The sequence below is a fragment of the Pyrgilauda ruficollis genome, unplaced genomic scaffold, assembly GCF_017590135.1.
Source record: "Pyrgilauda ruficollis isolate IOZ18807 unplaced genomic scaffold, ASM1759013v1 scaffold88, whole genome shotgun sequence".
In the NCBI taxonomy this organism is placed as follows: domain Eukaryota; kingdom Metazoa; phylum Chordata; class Aves; order Passeriformes; family Passeridae; genus Pyrgilauda; species Pyrgilauda ruficollis.
In genome coordinates, this window is record NW_024530821.1 from 130,456 (window position 1) to 149,311 (window position 18,856).

Below are 18,856 nucleotides of genomic sequence, written 5' to 3' on the forward strand. Positions count from 1 at the left end.
GCTCCTCCGCCCAGGCTGAGGGCAGAGCCCGGGGTCCCTGCAGTGGGGAAGGGCTGGTGGGGTCAGAGCACGCAGCTGAGGGGGGAGAGCTGGGCTGGATTTCCCTCAGCCCCGGTGTCACATCCGAGTGCTCCTGCCCAGTGTCTCGGCCGCGGGCCCGGCCGGGCTGTGCTCCCACACGAGTCGAGGCAGCCCCGCTCTGCTGTGAGACCTCGGTTCTTGTGGGTCACGGGTCCTGTGGACACCAATCCTCAAGGGTCACAGCCCCAGGACAGGATTTCTGCTCCGTAACATTCACCCTGGATCTGGTGAGGGAGAACCAGTTCTTCTTTCCCACATCCCTGCTCCTCAGTTCCTCCCCACAGGATGCTGTGGGGCTGCTGCTGGTCCCTTCCTCTCATCCAGCTGGGTTTTCCCCAGAGGAGCAGCCCTGGCTGAGGACGGTGCTGGGGGCTGCTGGGGGGCCAGGGCTGTGTGGATGAGGCATGGCAGGGGCCAGGGGATGCTCCCACACTGTGCCAGTGTGGCTATCAGCCCTGCAGAATGAGCTGTGCCACCTGCTCCTGCCAGGCTCCTCATCCCAGCCCAGAGACGTGCCAGCAACCATTGGGAAATAGAACTCATAACTTTATAGAGGAAATAAAATTACAACTGAGAGACGGGGTAGGAGCCACCCCTGGGCAGCGCTGTGGGCAGAGACACCTGCACCATCCTGGGGGGACCAGGAGCTCCTGTGTGGGTGGTGGGCCCTGGGGCCAGCTGAGGGGGCGAGCTGTGGGGTGAGAGGAACCAGGGCTGAAGGGGGCAGTGGGAGTTGGGGTGCAGCTGGGATGGGAGGGATGGGGGGTGCAGGACCTCCCGGACTGTACCCGTGTGCCGCAGCCCAGGGGATGTGGGCACGCTCTTCTGGCCAGTGGTTGGGGTGGCAGCCCCAGGCTGGGAGGTGCAGGGGTCAGTGCCTCCAGCACCAGCCCCCCCGAGGTGGGGAAGGGCGGCCGGTGGCGAGTCCTGGGCAGTCCCCGGCAGGACACAGTGGCAGCAGCACTGGGCATCAGGCCTCCCTGCCGGTCTTCCAGTGGCTTCCTCCCACCAGTACGGGGTGAGGGAGGGAGATGCCTGTCTCCCCAGGGCCGGGGCCCTATGAAATCTGGTTGTTGAGCTGACCTGGGTACTGCTCAAACCGCTTGTTGGCCTCCTCGCTGAGCGCATCTCCTGTGGGCAGAGGGCAGGGGCCGTCAGCTCTGCTGCAGTGCATCCCCTGCCCTGCCAGCACCTTCCACTGTAGGTGCCCCCAGCAGCACCATGCCAGCCCATCCTCATCCTCACGGCTTCCTGCAGGCCTGTCACTGCCCTCCACCCTCCCCGTGCCGTGCCCGGGCTGTTACCGATGTGGCAGCTGTGCACCCAGATGCGGTGCCCGTCGTACTTGCAGTTGCACTTCATGGCATTGTTGGTGAAGTCACTTTCTGCCACCTCGAAGTTGGGGTTGATCACGACCTGTGGGGCACCGACAGTGAGACCCCTGCCCCAGTCCCACAGGATGTGTCTCCCCAGCTGTGGTGGGTGTGCTGGAGAGCTCCAAGGAGCCAGTGGCTGCTGACGTGGTGGGGTGGTGCTGTCCCTGTGCACCATGTGCCCATGAGCAGTGCTGCTCAGAGTTGGAAAACCCATGTGACAGCGTGTCTGAGCAGCCCTGCACGTCTGTGGGCACAAGGACAGGCACTGTCCCATGCCAGCACACCCACTGAGCTCCAGTGGGAGACAGGGATGGTCTCCCACTGAGGTGCAGCACCTGCAGGATGTAGTTGCCTGGCTTGACATCGGTGATGTCGATCCACTGGCAGTCGATGTCGTGCCGGTACAGGTCCCAGCAGCCCACAGTGATGCCCTGCTCCCCAAAGTTGGCACACTCGTACCTCTTGGCCACGTCTGCAGGCAGGAGGAGACACAGCTGGTCCCTGCTGAGCCCCCCAGCCTGGCCCCACGATGGGGACACGGGCAGGGACGGTGCTGCAGGGCCCTGCGTCGCCCACCTTCCTCGCACTCAGTGTCCTCCAGGCAGAAGCTGGCCTTGTGTCCCTCGGCCACCTTGGTGCCATTGGGGGTCAGGATGTCATAGTGGGTGAAGATGTCCATGCTGTGGTAGTGCCTGTGGGAGGGAGCCAGTGCCTGCTGCAGACTGCCCTGCCCTGCATCAGCCCCCTGCCACCTGCCCAGCCCCTCGCTGCCAGGAATGTCCCCTCAGCCCCTGCTCTGAGGTGGCAGCACTGTGAGGTTGGGCAAAGCTGTGTCCTGCCCACGCAAGCACAGGGCTCAGCTGCAGGGCACAGCCTGCAGTCTTGTCCCTGCCCTCCTGGAGACCCCAGCCCCATCTGCTCATCCAGGATCAGCCCTAAGCCAAACCTGGCAAAACTGGACCCTGGGCAGCAGACTGGGGCTATCCAGCGTCACCCTCACCCAGTGTCACCCTCATCCAGCATCACCCTCTCAGTGTCATACTTGCACAGTGTCCTCTGCCCAGCACCCTCCTCACCCAGCATACTGCAGCACCACCACCCTCTCCCCTCGCTGACCCCCAGCCCCATCTGCCCACACGCACCGGTGGCACTCGTGCCAGACCCAGGAGTGGCGGCCGGCCTTGGGGCGGAAGTCGGCGCGGCCGCGGTTGTGGATCTGGGAGGAGAAGCGGAGCAGGCGGCGGTGGCCGTAGGGCCAGTTGGCCAGGCGGGCCGAGCTGGCCAGGCAGTTTTCCTCGGCGGCGCAGTACAGCATGTGCAGCGGCCGGTCCTCGATGTACGCCGTCTCCTGCACCAGCGGTGCGTGCAGCAGCAGGTCGGAGGCGGCTGGGGACAGGCGGCTGCTCAGGGACGGGCCCTGCCCTCGGCAGGGATGGGGCGAGGGGAGGGGAGGGGGCAGTGCCACTGCTGGCAGGGCTGAGCCAGCCAGGGGGGACATGTGCCCTCCGCATTTGCTGGGTGTTGGCTGACCCTGACCTCCATCTGCAAACCCCACTGAGCACAGCCCCTGGCCCCACAACACTGTTGTTTACAGAGCCCACTGCCTGCAGACCCCAGTGCCCACAGACCCCAGTGCTCAGAGTCCACTGCCTGCAGACCCCAGTGCCCACAGACCCCAGTGCTCAGAGTTCATTCCTGCAGACCCCAGTGCCCACAGACCCCAGTGCTCAGAGTCCATTCCTGCAGACCCCAGTGCCCACAAACCACACCACCCACAGACTCCAGTGCTCAGAGTCCATTCCTGCAGACCCCACTGCCCACTAACAACACCACCCACAGACCCCAGTGCTCAGAGTCCATCCCTGCAGAGCCCACTCCCCACAGCCCCCTCTGCAGAACCCCCACCACAGACAGGCCCCCTGCAGCCCCCATGGCCGCTCACTCTCGGAGCAGATGACGCCCGCAGCGAAGCGCGTGCCCGTGTTCCTGCAGCTCAGGCTGGCGCCGTGGTGCTGGCAGTGGCTCAGGGACATCTCGTGGCCGGCGCACTTCACCCCGCTCATGACCATCTCTGTCACGTTGCTGGCGTCCCAGTACCACGTCTCCTGGCGAGGGGGTGAGGCAGGGTGGGTGGCAGGGCTGGCGGCCGGATTGCCCAGGATCACTTATACCCAGACTGCAGCCAAGCCCCCCACCACAGCCCAGGGCCCTAGCTGCCCACAGGGGTCCAGGTCCCTCTGTCCCCATCTGTCCCCATGCAGCCCCACGGTCGTTTGGGAAGCGCTGGCCGGTGCCTGTGCTCACCAGGGCATCACCGGGGCCCTCCTCGCTGGCACCTACCGTCACAGCATGCAGGGAGTAGCCCAGGCCGAGCTGACGACAGGCCACCATGGCCTCCTTGGTGGTCCAGCCATCGCTGCAGACCGTGCCCCACTTACTGCCTCGCTTCACCTCCACGCGGCCCTCAAACTCTGTCCTCCCGCCGGCCAGGCGGATCTGCGGGGAAGCCCTGGGGCCGTGAGCGCGCACCCCACGCCGTGCCACCTCCTGTCCCACCGCCATCCCCATCCATCCCCGTCCCCAGCCCCGTGAGCAGTGGTGCTGGCTGCTGCTGCCCTGGCCAAGCCGGTGCTGGCACCTACTTGTAAGCCGTGGTTAGCGAATCCCAGACCCAGCTGGCGACAGGCCACCATCGCCTCGAGCGTACCCCAGCCTTCGCCGCAGACCAGACCCCAGCGGGGCTGGTCCCCGTCGCCAGCCCCCACCGCCACCTCGACCCGCCCCTCGAAGCGGCTCCGGCCCCCGCTCAGCCGAATCTGCAGAGAAAGGCAGTGGCAGCGTCATCACCGTCACAGGTGATGCTCCCCCTGCGCCGCAGGACTGTCCCTAGCCCCTGTCCCAGCAGTGCCGGGGCTGTGCTGCAGTGCCTGCACACGGGGATGGGAGAGCCAGCAACTGAGCAGAGCCAAGCACGGTTTTAGCTGGCAGGGAACTTGCCAAAACTGGTGGATTTGGAGACAACAAATCGCTTGTGAGTTTGGGAATTGTCTCACCAGCGCAGGGAAAACAGTTCATTTTGAAATGGCGTCATTTCAGAAATGACAGGTGTGAGAGAGTTAAAGATCATTAAAGAAGCTCAAAGTGGATGAAACGATGGGTTGGGCAAGCAGGAACAAGTGGCTCCATTTGCTTGTTTCATCACAGGTTAAAAAAAAAAAAATCTCTCTTGGTTGTCCCACAGTGATTTTTTTTCTGATGTTTCTGCTGGGGAGCGGGCACAGGCTGGCAGCAGGAAAAGCAGCAGGGAGCAGCTGCCCCACACCTCCCCTCACAGGAGCTCCCACCCACAAAATCCCTGAGCTCCCAGGACAGGGGGAAACGTGTGGGGTGCAGAGGAGAGACGAGGCTCCCATGGATCCTGCGGGCCTTTCCCAGCACCCCACTCTGAGCTCCCACTGCTGGAGCCCCTCGGAGCCAGCAGCCCCCCGTGGTGCGCACCAGGTTCTCGTAGCCCATGTAGGGGACGTTGCAGCGAACAGCCGCGTCCTCCGTGTGCTTGCAGTCCTCCTGTGTGATGTTCCTGAAGGGGCAGCTCCACAGGGACTTCTCGGTGCCCCGGCACTGCACCTCGTTCAGGTGGATGGGGCCCGTCCCTGCCGGAGGACAGCAGAAATCAGGGCCCTGTGACACAGGGATGCTCAGGGCCACCCTGTTCCCAACAATGCCCTCTCTTTTTGGAAGGTCTGAGGGAGCTGGACACTCCAGCCTCCACAGCTGCTGCCAGGGGCTGTGTGGTTGAGTGGTCCCATTGGGATGCTCCACATGCATCCCAGTGCTCAAGGACAGCCCAGTCAAGCAAAGCCTGGGTAAGTGCCTCATCCACAGCTCCAGGAGGGGATGCCTGGCGCTGCAGCAGCCACAGGGCCTGCAAGGCCTCCCTGGAGGTCAGCTGCCTAAGATAAGAAATGCCTAGTCGTGATGACTTGACCAAAAGAAGCCACTCTTCCACCTTCAGACACTCGTTATCTCTCTGTAAGACGACAGGTCACTTTCACCTCGACCCTTACTATTGGACTGTTTCCCAAAACCCCCATACCCTATATAAACCCCCATTTCTGTGCTGTTCAGAAGAGCTGTCACTGTCACCCTTCACAGAAGCTGCTAATAAAGACACCTCTGTGGAACCGTGTGACATTCACATTTTTTGAAAAATCCCTTTGCCCAGGATTTTTCTCCTGGGAAACTGAGAAGCCTCAGAGAAAAGGAAAAAAAATTCTTATCACATTTGCTTCTCCTGTGTTGTGCTCATGTGGAATGTGTTTGGAGATTGTTCACCCACAGGTGATTGTTTCACTGGATTCTGCTGTGAGTTGTTTTCACTCTATGGCCAAGCAGGGCCAGGCTGTGTCAGACTCTGGAGAGAGTCACGAGTTTTCATTATTATCTTTTTAGCCTTCTGTAAGTATCCTTTCTCTACTCTTTAGTACAGTTTAGTTTAGTATTATTTAATATAATGTAGTATCATAAAGTAATAAATTAGCCTTCTGAGAACATGGAGTCAGACTCGTCGTTCCTCCCTGCCACGAGGGTCCCTGCAAACACAATGGAACCACAAACAACTCCTCTCTCTCTCCTGTGTCTGCCGAGGCACTTAGCAACCAAAGAGCTGAAATCACTAGGAGCTGAATTCACCAAAGAGCTGATCTCACTTAAGAGCTGAGCTGCTTGCTAAGATTGCCTGCAGCAGGGAGCCTGCCTGAGGGACCTGGACAAGTGGAGCTTAGCAGGGCTATGCAATCCAGACACCTATGGCAGCTGGGGTCAGAGAGACCCCAAGAACCCCCTGCTGTAATAAATATGGTGCCTCTGCCCTGGCAATACAATATTCAAACTACAATTTTAAGTCCCTATTCACAAAGCAGAAGGAATGCAGAAACATGGATCACATTTTTCAGATATTCTCTGCCTGTTTCTCAGGTTTCAATGGTTCATAACCATTGTATTTGAATTTTATACCCTTGTTCTATCCAAGCTGCCATGGGTATACATTTTAAAAAAATCCTCATCAAAACATACTTTGAACAGTAACGAGGTCTGCCTTGCTACTTCCTCACCTACATTTATTTCCTCGCCAAAAATGTATTTCATGGAAGGAAAACGCAGTGAAAGGCTTCAAATGGCAACAGGGTAACAGCCTCACCTTGCCCCATGCGCGCCCCGGTGAGGGCCTCCTTGGCGCTGCCGAAGCCCAGCTCGCGGCACACGACGCTGGCCGACTGCAGGTTCCAGCGGTCGTCACAGATGGTGCCCCACTCGCTGCTCCTGAGCACCTCAACGCGGCCCTCGCCGACCCTGGCGCCGCCCTTCAGCCGGATCCGGGGCTGCGGGAGCAGGGACAGTGTGGGATGGCACAACACAGCGCTGGCCACGACTGCTGGGATGTGCAGGGGCAGGACACCGTCCCCACCTCCTGCTCTGGATGCTCCAGGTTGGAAGGCAAGAAGTATTCTATTTGCCATCAGTGTGGCAGTTGTCTTTTGCCAAGTGGGCGGTTTTCCTTATCTCTTCCACACCCACTCCTCCCTCGGGGGGACATCTGCTGATGACAGGCTATGGAATGTCACTGCATGGCTGGTAAGAGCTACAGCATCCATTGGGAGATGTGAGCCCAGAGGGAGGAGCCAAGAATTCCTCCCTGGACATAATCTGGTGATTCTGGAAATACCACACAGCTTCTCCACTGGATTTCCCAGAGGAACAGCAGCTGTCCCTTCCACTGGACCTTCAGAAGAAGACTACACCCTTTTCTACAGGATCCCTGCTCCAGCAGAACCACACCTGACACTCCAGGAGGGCTGCAGCCACAATTCCAACTGGACTGCTGCCACCACTCTGACCCACAGGGTGTCAGGTTGTGTTCTGACTCTGCAGTGTTGTTTTAGTTTACTGCATTGTTTATTTTATCCTTTTATTTTCTACAGAACTGTTATTTCCTGCCCTATATTTGTTGCCTGAGAGCCCTCTTAATTTCAAATTTATAGCAATTCAGAGGGAGGGGGGTTTACATTTTCCATCTCAGGGATGCTCCTGCCTTCCTTAACCGGCACCTGTCTTTCCAAACCAAGACACTGGAGCTGGTCACCCAGCAACCCACACACCTGCAGAGCCCAGGGGACAGAGCGTGGCCCAGAGCGTGGCACTGTCCAGCTGTGGGTCACCACAGGGCTCGTCCCCTTCCCTGCGGGGCTCACCTGGCCCTGCTGCTGCTGCTGCTGGCGCTGTTTCTTCTTGTGGGCACCGCCAGTGTTGAAGAGGGGCCCGGGCACGCAGCTGACCACGGCGGGCATGCCGGAGCCGCAGGCTGCCGAGGAGTTGCCCCGGTAGAACTCGAAGGAGCACATGGACAGGTGCACCTCTGTCCCCGTGCAGGACACCGAGTGCAGGCGGTAGTTGAGCTGCTGCCGCTCTGTGAAGAGCCTGTGAGGGGAGAGGAGCCCTGAGCCACGGCCAGCGCGGCCAGTGGCAGTGGAGGTGTCACCAGCCACCCTGCCTGCAGTGCATGCGCTGGTTGTGCCCCTTGCCCTGTCCCCAGGGTGATGTCTGCCAGGCACCCACCCCTTGCCAGCTGCCTGTCCCACACCCCCAGCAGGACAGGGACGCACGTGGGGACACGCACAGCTCTGGTGGGACTGCACTGGGCTCCTGTCTCTGGCTCTCCACTGAGCCATTTACCTCTTCTTGGGCCCTACGTCCTCCCTGCGCTTTTGTTTAGGCTGAGATTTGGAGGCCAGCCTGGAAAATAGAAAACAACCATCACAAAGCCTGGGATGTCAGGCTGTCACCTCTGCCCTCAGCAGTGACACAGGGAGCACAGCCTGCCCTGGATTCACTGGAGGCTGAACTGGGCACCTTGGCCCCCAGGAAAAGTCATGTGCATCCCCTTTGTGTCACACAGGGGTGCAACAGCATCATCTGCTGCCAGCAGTGTGGCACAGCCACACTCCTCAGCAATGATGCAGTTTCCAGCATGCATCCCACCAGGAAACTGCTGGAAGCAGCCACATCCTGCTCTGCCTTGTCACACAGCAAAAGATCAAACACCAGCAGCCACCATTTGATCAGTCAGGTGTGGCTGTGGCTGTGTCCTCATCCACTGTGCCGTGTCCCCAAGGTGCAGGACACCCTGCAAGCAGCACCAAGCAAGCAGCACAGGCAGCCCCAGGGAGCTTGCCTTGGGGCCACGGGGCACGGTGGGACTTGCTGCAGGCTGGCAAGGACCTGCTGCCAGCGAGGGAAACAGCCCTGGCACAGGCTGAGCCATGAGGGGCCCAGCACACACAAGGTGTAGGTGCAATCCCAACACCCTCAAATGCTTGTTTCCCTCAGGGAGGAAGATGCTGAGCAGAGCCAAAACCCCAGAGACCACAAGGAGTGAAGAGCAGAGTGGCCCAAAGGAGGGCAGGGGACTGACAGCCCCAGGGACCAGGCAGAACCAAGCCTGGCCACTGTCCCTGCAGGCCAGCACAGGTTGGTGTCAGCCTGCACAGCCCAGCGAGCCCCAGGACACAGCACAGGGCTGGGATTCAGACAGACAGAGGGCATCAGTGCCCACTCACTCTCAGGAAACCACATCTGGATCCTGTACTTGGATTGGGGCTCCCAGGACAAGAAGATGTCACATATGTGGTGTGAGCCCCGGGGAGAGCAGCAAGACAGCGGCGTGGGAGGAGATGGGGGGGTGTGGGACTGTTCCAGCCAGGGCTGAGGTGGGAGCTGTGAGGATCCTGGCTCTTCCAGCAGGGAGGAAAGAGCAGCAGAGGAAAGAGGCATGACTGACAACAAAATGTTCAGGCTCAGGGTAAGGAAAACCTTTTGCCCATGAGGGCTGTTCCACACTGGAGCAGAGACCGCAGGGCTGCAGAATTTCCATCCTTGGAAGGTTTCAAAAGCCAGCTGGATGAAGTCCTGGGCTTAACCCACAGCTGGCTCTGCTCCACCCAGGGAGTTGGACCAGGACTCCCAGAGGTCCCTTCCAGCCTGGATTAGCCTTGTGCCTTCGTATGACTGTGGCTGTGCAGCCCCAAACTGATCAGCCCCTACAAAACAGTGTGGCTCTCAGGAGCCATTCCTACTCGGGGCAGAGGGACAGGACTGCAGCCTCATGGAGACACAAAACATTTCCCCCAGTGCTGCAGGGGAAGGACCTGCTCACCAAACCAGCCAGGAAACTGGAGCAACCAGGACCTTCAAGAGGGAGTTGAGGAAACCCATGGGATGACCCTGCCTGAATTCCCATCACCAGCTGCAGGAGCTGGCAAGGATGACTGCAGGGGACACAGACCTGGGAGTGTCACAATGAAGAGCTCACAGTGGGCATAGAGCTCATTCAGCACCAGGTGGGACTGGGGCAAGGCCCCGTGCTGGGGGCAGAACATCATGGCAGCAGGCTCAGGAAAGAGGTGCCACACCCCAGCCCAGAGAGGATGGGCTCTGGCTCACTCTATCCACCAAGAGATCCAGCAGCAGGATTCAGGGATGGAGGGAAAAGGCAGCCAGACCATCCCCTGGGCCTGGCAGAAAGGCAGCAAGAATGAGTAGGCAGAGGATGAGTGGGCAGACCCCAAGCAGATGTGGCACTCATCTGCCACACTGTGCCCATCAGCACTGCTGAGCACGGGCTCTGGTGCCCATGCCAGCCCATCCTGCAGGGAATGGAGGGGTGCACAGCCTTTCCAGCATCCCCAGTGCTGCTTTCTGCAGAAAGCAGCCCATTTCCACAGCCCTTCCTCCCCATCCACCAGGAGAGACAGCTCTGCTCCAAGGCCTCCTGCTGCCCTCCAGGGTGCCAGGACTTCTGCCTGCTGTGCAGGACAGGGCTGCTCTGCCTGGAGCACGACCAGCCTGGGAGAGAGATCATCTCTCGTGGGGAATGGGGGACCCCAGCATGCACAGGCAGGTCCCCTGGGGTGGGGTTTGTCCTACTGGGCCAGCGCAGCCCAAGCCTTCAGTCTGCTCTGTCTGGATCTATTTGTGCCCAGATCCATTCTGCCAGCAGAGACTGGTGGGGCTGGACAGCCCAGCTCTGCCACGGCTCAGCAGATGGGGCCCTGGCCCCTTACCTGCTGCCCAGCCTCGGGCTGTGGCCCCTCGTCCTGGCTGCTCGCCTCAGCCGCCTGTGGAGCAACGCCAGAGCTGCCTGCTCAGGGCACACACAGTGCCAGGCACGGCGTGTCCGTGCCCCTCGCTCAACCCACGGTGTGGCTGGAGCATCCCCTGATGGCTGCAAACGTCCCCTTGGGCTGGGGACAGCACTGCCAGGGAGCAAAGGCTCTCCCCTTGGAGCGGCCTTGCTGCAGTGTGTGTGGCAGGGGGACACAGCCTCCCAACTAGCCCACACCCCCCCAGCTCGGTTAGCAAGTGTCCAGACGGCCAGCTGGGGCTTGGACTGGTGAGCAGCAGGGTGGGAGGGATGTTAGGAGCCACAACACCCAACAGCACAGCCTCTGCTGTCCCCCCAGCACCATCCCAGCCCTGCTTGGACACCCCACCCCTGCGGGCTCCCTGCCGGCCACACTCACCTGTAGAAGTTCCTGTTGACTTTCTTCTCTGCCGGGAAGCCCATCATGCCGCAGACCACGCGGCTGTTGTGGCTGTCCCAGCCCTGGTCGCAGATCTGTGCCCAGCTGTCCTTGTAGCGCACCTCCACGATGCCCTCTGTCACCGGCAGCTGCTGCCGCCGCCCCCCGGACACCACCGGCCGCAGCCGCACCTCCTCCACGTGGCTCTGCTCGGTCTGCGGGCATCAGGTCAGCCCCAGCTCACGTCCCATCCCACCGCCCCTCCTCCTGCCAGCCCGCTCCCAGGGAGTCTCCAAGGATGAAGGAAAAGGGTCCCCGGTCACAGGCAGGGCACAGGGACAGCCAGAGCCAGTCCTGCATTCCTGCTGCCACATCAAATGGCCCTGGGCAGCCAAGGATTGAACCTCATGCAGACAGCTCTTGTCCCCTTGGGTCCCCAGGTGCATCTCCAGGGAGCACAACCAGGAAAGCCAGTGCTTCCTGCACCCCCAGGGCGAGTCCCAGACCGCCCCACACCCAGGGTGCTCTGTGGCATCCTGGATGTCACCAGCTGCCCGCCGTGGCCAGCATCCTCCTCACCTCGATGACATTGGAGTCCTTGAAGCCTGGAATGCGTTCATCCTTGCAGACCACACCTGCATCCTCCTCGTGGCTGCAGTCGCTGTTCCCCCAGCCCCGGTGTTTGCAGTCCCTGATGTCCTTCTCGTTTCCAGCACAGTTCACATTGTCCAGCCAGATCCGCCCTGCCAGACACAGCCCGGGGGTGAGGGGGAGCCAAGCATCCCCTGGGAGCAGGGGAAGTGCCCACAGGGCATGGGGATCACACAGGTTACAGCAGGAGCTGCAGCACAAAGCTGAGGCCAGTGAAATGCCAGGAGTAAAGATCTGGGTGGCATTCATTCCCTGAACACGATTTCTTCACCCAGGGTTTTCTCCTGGGAAGCTGAAAGGCAGCAAGAGGCCTCAGAGAAAAGGAAAACAATTCTTATCTCATTTGCTTCTCCTGTGCTGTGCTCATGTGGAATGTGTTTGGAGATTGTTCACCCACAGGTGATTGTTTCACTGCATTCTGCTGTGAGTTGTTTTCACTCTTTGGCCAACCAGGGCCAAGCTGTGTCAGACTCTGGAGAGAGTCACGAGCTTTCATTATTATCTTTTTAGCATCCTTTCTGTATTCTTTAGTATAGTATAGTATAGTATTCTTTAATATAATATAGTATAATAAAGTAATAAATTAGCCTTCTGATAAGTTGGAGTCAGATGCATCATCTCTTCCCTCGTTAGGGTCGCCTGAATTTACAATAGTTCTGGGTGGGGGTCTGCAGATGGGGAGCCTCCACCTCCCCAAGGGGCTGCTCTGACACACAGAAAGCTCCCATGTGTGCACACCTGAGCACACAATCCCACAGAATGCTCCCATAAGTGCACAGAATCACACAGAAAGCTCACATATGTGCCCACCTGAGCACACAATCCCACAGAAAGCTCCCCCACGCGCACACCTGAGCACACAATCCCACAGAAAGCTCCCATAAGTGCACAGAATCACACAGAAAGCTCACATATGTGCCCACCTGAGCACACAATCCCACAGAAAGCTCCCGTAAGTGCACAGAATCACACAGAAAGCTCACATATGTGCCCACCTGAGCACACAATCCCACAGAAAGCTCCCCCACGCGCACACCTGAGCACACAATCCCACAGAAAGCTCCCATAAGTGCACAGAATCACACAGAAAGCTCCCCCATGCGCACACCTGGGCACACAATCACACAGGGAGCTCCCCCACGCGCACACCTGAGCACACAACCACTGCCGGGCGCTCCGCAAACACACATCCCGCCCCTTGCAGCCGTGTGGGGGCTGTGCCAGGGGGGTGCTGTGCCCACCACCCCTCTCTTACCGACTCCTTTGCCGTACTTGGCGCTGTGGGCCCAGCCGGCGGCGCCCACGAAGCCGAGGTGCCGGCACAGCACGTGCGCGTTGCCCAGCGTGAAGTCGTCGTCGCAGATGGTGCCCCACTCGTCGTTGTAGAAGACCTCCACGCGGCCCTCGTTGTGCTTGCGGGGGTACCCGGCCAGGCGGAACCTCAGCTGGGGCCCGGGGGGCTGCGTGGGGCCCGGGGGGGTGGGCTGGGCACTGCCCACCCACAGCCACGCGCTGCCCAGCAGCACCAGCAGCTCCGGCCATGCCCGCGTGCCGCAGCCTCCCATGGCAGCGTGGCCCTGCAGGGGCAGACAGGGTCGGGGTTGTGCTGGAACGCCAGTACCCCCATCCAGCACCCCGCATCCAGCCCCCCTGCCCAGCTCTGTGCTGGTTAAACCCCCTGCCCAGCACGGGCACAGCCATGTGCCTGGCCAGAGTGCCCCTAACACACAGCTCCTGCACCCTTGGGGCGGTCAGGGACCTGGCCAGAGCCCCTGTCCCCTGTCCCCCTCTGCCAACAGCCCCTACTGAGCCCCCACTGCGCTGTCTGGTCACATCTGAAGGGCAGTGAGGGCAGATGGGCACAGGAGAGGTGAATGGAAGGAGGGGATGAGCTGCCAGAGCTGAGGGAGCTGGAACAGGCTCAGGGCACAGGGAAAGCCCAGCTGGAGCAGCCAGGAGCTCGATCCAGCAGGAGCAGGGAATGGCTGCTGGCTGAGGGGATTCCAGCCCACCCTCCTGCCCTCCCTTCCATGACGAGCGAGGCAGCCGGAGCATTCACATTCCTCTGACAATATTTGTGGCTCCCCGAATACCTGAGGGAGATGTGGTATTCCTGTACCAGTCCCACGGCAAACAATAGTGAAAACCCTTCTCTGTGAGCTGCCCTCCCTTCCCAGTGTGCTATTCCCATGGATCCTGTAGCTCAGGAGCAGCACTTCTGCACGGGGGGTGTTGACAAGCTCCGACCCTTGCTCGCCCATGCCCACCTTGCTGTCCACTGCCAGTCCCTTCCATGATGGGAAAGCATTCCCCCAAAACACCCCCAGGGCAGCCCCCCAGCAGGATATTTCTGTCTCCAAGTCCCCCTGAGCACAGATCCTGTCTGCTGCACTCACACAGACTGTGCTTGCCATTAGAAAACATTAAAATAACAAGTTTTGGCTTTCCTGGGGTGATATAAAATTCCCGTATTTAGCTGCAGTGTCACAGAGAAAGGGAAACAAATTCAAACCCCACGCAGAGCTGGGGGCTGGCACAGCTGCTCCAGCTCCCCACCAGCCTCCAGGGCAAGGTTTTCACAAAGGAAATCAGCCCCATTCCTGCTTGATTCACTGTTCCAGGTGATGAGGACCTGCTCCAGCCTCTGCAGGATGCCTCGTGGGTCAAGGCAAGGATGAACCAGGATGGTGCCCAGTGCCAGCCCCTTTGCCACACCCAAAACACCAACACAAGCCTCCACAGGGCCCAGCCCAGCTGCCTGCCCGCCCCTTTGGGCACATGTGACATTGGAGGTGCCACCAGGAGCAGTGAGAGCCTCGGGATGAGCCTGGTGCCTGCAGAGATGCTCGGGAAGAGCGAGGAGTAACAAGGACCAGCACTGCTGCTCCAGTTCCACAGCAGGCACAGGGGTGGCAATGACTGGAAGTGGCACTCAGTGCCCTGGTCTGGCTGACAAGGTGGGGATGGGTCACAGGTTGGACTCGATGACCTTGGAGGTCTTTTCCAGCCCTGTAATTCTGTGAAGCACATCACCTCCCTCGGAGCAACCACACCAGCGTGGGTCTGGCTCTCTCCTCTATCACAGCTGGGGGACAGGGGACACCACAGAGCTGGTGGGGACATGGCCCAGGCAGCTGGGGGTGGTGGGAGCCAGCTCTGAGCTCCTGGTGCCTCAGCTGCCTGCTCTGGCACTGCCAGAGCTCGGCAGGATGTGTGTTTGTGGGCAGAGAGAGGGCAAACGCTCTGCTGAACCTTTTACCCAGCCAGCAGGAAGGGAGGGAGGGTGCAAAGGGCCACCCCAGCCCTGCCAGTGGCTCAGGAAAGGGGATTTCTGGGCTTGGAATGGGAATTCTCCATCCTCATCTCCACACCGCCTGGGAAGCAGAGAAGGGATGAGTTTGCCATCCCACAGCAGGAACAAAACTTCTTATTCCACCCCTGGGACAGCGAGGGGACGTTGTCCTGCCCAGATGAAGGGCTGTAAATCCTCAGAGCTGTCCTGACACACAAATGTGAGCCCCCTCAGTGCTAACTTGGGGTGTGTTTCCTTAGGAATGCACAAGGATTGGAGCTTCCCCAGCGCTCCTGAGTGAGCAGGATGCTCTGCTGCGGAACTGGGCACTTTCACAACGGGGTCAGTACAACCCTAAAGGACACAATTAATGCCAATCTCCACGGTCTGGCAGAAATAGCCCATGGCAGGAAGTGGGAATGGCCTTTTATGAGATCACAGGTCCTGTTAATTGGAGTAACTGTGTTGATATAACAGGCTGAGACTGGAAGGCATTCGATTCATCTTGCACCACCTTTTGATGAATTGGCACTCAACAAAATCAGTGCACCTTCTGCTAAGTGGATTAAAACTGGTCACCTGCTGGAACTAAAATGTGGTTACATGGGGAAGTGACCACTCCGTGGGCTTTCTGGTCAGGATCACATGCTTTTCAAAGCAAAACTGTGCCAGGAGGAGGAAAAAGTACCTTCCTGGTACAGGCTGCAGAGACAGAAATGGGGGAATCAGAGATGGGAACAGGGACAGCCTGGGAAATCAGCATGGTGCAGCCTACATCCTTGGCTACAAGGAAAATTAAAATCTGTGCATTGAGAAACAAAACACAGATGGACCAGAACACGGCACCTGAAAAGTGCTTGGGCTTTGTGCAGCAAATCACTGATCCCCCTCCAAGCCTCAGCAGCGTGAGCTCCAGGGTCTGTAATCCCTGCTCCTGAGTCCTGCTTTAGCTCTGCTCCAGCATCTCTCATCCCACTGTGCTTCCTCAGCTCTGCCCTCGCCTCAGAGTTTCCCAGTGACCTTCCCAGCTGAGCTGTGTGGGGCCAAAGCCTTTTCCAGGGCCAGCCCAGGAGAGCTGCCATGTGAGCTCCCTGCAGCACAGCACGGCTCCGTGCCCGTTCCTGCACCACCTCCCTCCCCGCACACGCTGCGTGCCCGTGTCCATGTCCTGGGCAGCCAGGCTAACAGGGCTCTCATTGTGCACATCACTTTTTCCGTTCTCTGAGGCACAAGTTGTGTGTTTGCTCCTCTCCTGCTGCTCTGCTGCTCACAGGCTTTGCTCTGAATGGGCAGCCCACCCCAGCATCCCAACCATCCTGCTGTCAGCTCCAGCCTGGGACAATCTCCTCCTGGACCAGGGCTTGTGGCCCTCTGGATGTGCTTGTGGCACTCTGGATGTGCTGCCCCAGGCACAGATGCTCAGCAGAACTGCACTGTGAGGGTAAAGGGCTCTGGAGGACGGGCTGGCTGGAGCGAGCGCTGGGCGTGGGAGCCGGGAAGCAGCCCAGGTTCTTGCCACTGCCCAGGAAACCTCAGGAATGTCCCAGCCGGGTGTGCACGAGGCCCTGAGCCACATCCCAGCCTGCAGCGCAGCTGGCACTGGTGGTGGGGCGTCTGAGAGTACTGAGGAGGCAAAATCCTGGGGCTCCTCCAGTCCTCAGCCTCAGCCCTGCTCTGCTGAGGCTGGTGTGGGTGAGAGCACCCTTCAGGGCAGGGGACAGCCCCACATGGCAGCAGGAGCCATGACACTGCTCCAACTGCTCCCGTGCCAGCCCACTGGCTCTGCTCGTCCCAGTGGGTGATGGATCAGAGGACAGAGTCACCCTGACAGGTGACTTACAGCCAGGCACTGTCCCCATCAGTGCCCTGCATCTTGCACAGGGGCTGTCCCTTCCAGAGGGGTCAGCTGTGCTGGTGGGGGTGCCCCGGGACCCAGGACTGTCCAAATCATGTGTGTCCTTCAGCAGTCACTGGGCGTACAGCAGGACATCAGTGTGCCCCACCAAAAGCCCAGGGAACAGCCAACAGAGCTCCTGGTGAGGCAGGTCCTCGGGTAAGTCCGTGTGTTTGATCAGGGCAGGGATGACATCCCAAGCCACAGCAGCACTGCCAGGCCACCGAGGCCCCTCAGGGACGTGCTGGCTCAGCAGCAGCCTTGGACACACCCACGGGGGACATGGAGCATCCCAGGCACTGACAACTGGGAGGACTCAGAGAAGAGCAGCACAAGAGACCTGGGAAAGCCGCCAGCACAAGGGAGAGGAAGCTCGCTCTGTTTATCCTTCCTTCAGGAGGTTAAGGGGTGACACAGTCACTCCCTGTTGATGTCCCATGCCAGGACATCCCTGAGAGCACGGGGTCACGTCCCCAGCAGTCGGGGCAGGAGAAGGTCTGGTGAGTCCCATGGCTCCAGGGCTCCATCCCTCCCCTTCTCCCCAGGGCCCCCTCACACTCAGCCCTTTCGCAATCCCGCCTGCTCCGCTCTTCCCAATTCCCGGCAGCCCTGGAGAGCCGGGAGCAAACGTGCACCAAGCAGGGGAGCCCCAACACCCCCACCCTGCTCAGGAGGGGATCTGACACGGGTCAGAGCTCCGGGGTAAGCACCACCAGGGTCTGGAAGGGCACATGGTTCCACAAACTGGTCGCAGAAGCAGCAGGAAGCAGCCCAGGGTCACCATAGGAATCTGGATTCCCTGGCAGGATTGGTGTCACTCCCAAAACTACAGGGCTGGGAGCTCACTGTCCTTCTCTGCCCGAAGGGAGGGTGCCCACCCCTGCCACCACTGTGTGCCCCCATCCCAGGCAAGGACAGGGACCCTGCTGCACCACTCGGGGTGCCAGCAGGAACAAAACACTCTGTGGGACCGGGGCTGCCCTTCCCTTTTCCCCTCCTCTGACAACTCCAGGTTGTCAGCCCTTTGGACTACATTTGTCCCCATGTCCTGCTGTCACCCCCTAAGCCAGGGCAGGTCACAGCACAGCTCCTGGCAGCTCCCAGCCCCAGGCAGCCTCCGCAGGACACAGCAGGGCCCTCAGCACAGCCCTGCCCGCTCTGCTCGGAGCTGCCCGGGCTCGGCAGCCCCGGGAGGAACCGGCTGCCGGCAGGAGGGGAAACCTCGGAGGAATGCGCAAACATCGGCCATCCCCAGGGGCAGAGGGCGGGCAGGGGGCTGTGGGGCTGGTGTCCCAGGCACCCTGCAGCAGGGAGCCAGCCTTCCTGGACCTGCTGGAGACGGGACCGGCTCGGCTCCGGGCTCCTCTGAGAGCAGCCGGGAAGGAGAAAAGCCAGCCGAGAAGAATCATCCCTTCCAGCGCCGCCAGCCCTCCCGTCCCACATCCCTCCATCCATCCTCCCTCTTCCATGAGCTGCAGCATGTCCGGTCCTCATGGAAACCCTGAGTTACACAGGGAGCCCTGTGTAACCCGCTGCTCGCACGCTTCGGGGTGCGGTACACCCCAAAACCTGCCGGGCTCCGCTTCCCGTGGGACACCCGCGCTGCCCGCCCCGGTCCCGCTGCACGGCAGCCCCGGCACGGCACGGGCACGGCATCGCCCCCGCACCCGGGACACCCCCGAGGCGCCCCGGCCCCGCAAGGCGCAGCCCCCGCCGCTCCCGGGATAGCCGGGCCCCGCGCGGTATCACCGGGGTGCCGAACGGAGCCGAACCGTGCCGTGCCGAACCGAGCCGAACCGAGCCGTACCGAGTTCTGCAGTGCCGTACCGAACTGAGCCGTACCGAATTCTGCAGTGCCGTACCGAACTGAGCCGTGCCGAGCCGTGCAGTGCCGTATCGTGTCCTGCCGTGCCGAGCCGAGCAATTTCGGTCGGTGCCGCCGCGCTCCGCCCCGGCCCGCCCCGCGCCGTGCCCGTGTCCGTGT

At 60.4% G+C, this 18,856-nt stretch overlaps 1 protein-coding gene across 7 annotated transcripts; it reads right to left on the reverse strand.

The window, feature by feature from the left end:
• Positions 1-614: 614 nt before the first annotated feature.
• Positions 615-18,829, reverse strand: LOXL3 (lysyl oxidase like 3). 7 transcript variants are annotated; one of them, XM_041488196.1, is made up of 16 exons: positions 18,680-18,829; positions 12,942-13,263; positions 11,615-11,778; positions 11,036-11,250; positions 8,190-8,249; positions 7,709-7,934; positions 6,658-6,838; positions 4,956-5,110; positions 4,100-4,273; positions 3,798-3,953; positions 3,400-3,562; positions 2,600-2,843; positions 2,034-2,149; positions 1,793-1,929; positions 1,386-1,497; positions 615-1,212 (listed from the first exon to the last, which is right to left on the reverse strand). In XM_041488196.1, the coding sequence occupies exons 2-16, from the start codon at positions 13,249-13,251 to the stop codon at positions 1,139-1,141; spliced, it is 2,487 nt and encodes an 828-aa protein (XP_041344130.1). In that variant the 5' UTR covers positions 13,252-13,263; positions 18,680-18,829; the 3' UTR covers positions 615-1,138. The 7 variants fall into 7 exon arrangements, with proteins under 7 accessions (XP_041344130.1, XP_041344129.1, XP_041344128.1 ...); XM_041488195.1 differs by having other exon boundaries at positions 18,735-18,820; XM_041488194.1 differs by having other exon boundaries at positions 18,715-18,820.
• Positions 18,830-18,856: the final 27 nt, after the last annotated feature.

Bases quoted from the DNA above. Each gene is read 5' to 3' on its own strand.
- LOXL3 (XM_041488196.1), bottom strand. From the start codon at position 13,251: ATGGGAGGCTGCGGCACGCGGGCATGGCCGGAGCTGCTGGTGCTGCTG. The intron at 11,251-11,614 runs GTGAGGAGGATG...TGATGCCCGCAG, and splicing joins AGGACTCCAATGTCATCGAG to ACCGAGCAGAGCCACGTGGA. The intron at 3,954-4,099 runs GTAGGTGCCAGC...GCTTCCCCGCAG, and splicing joins TCGCTAACCACGGCTTACAA to ATCCGCCTGGCCGGCGGGAG.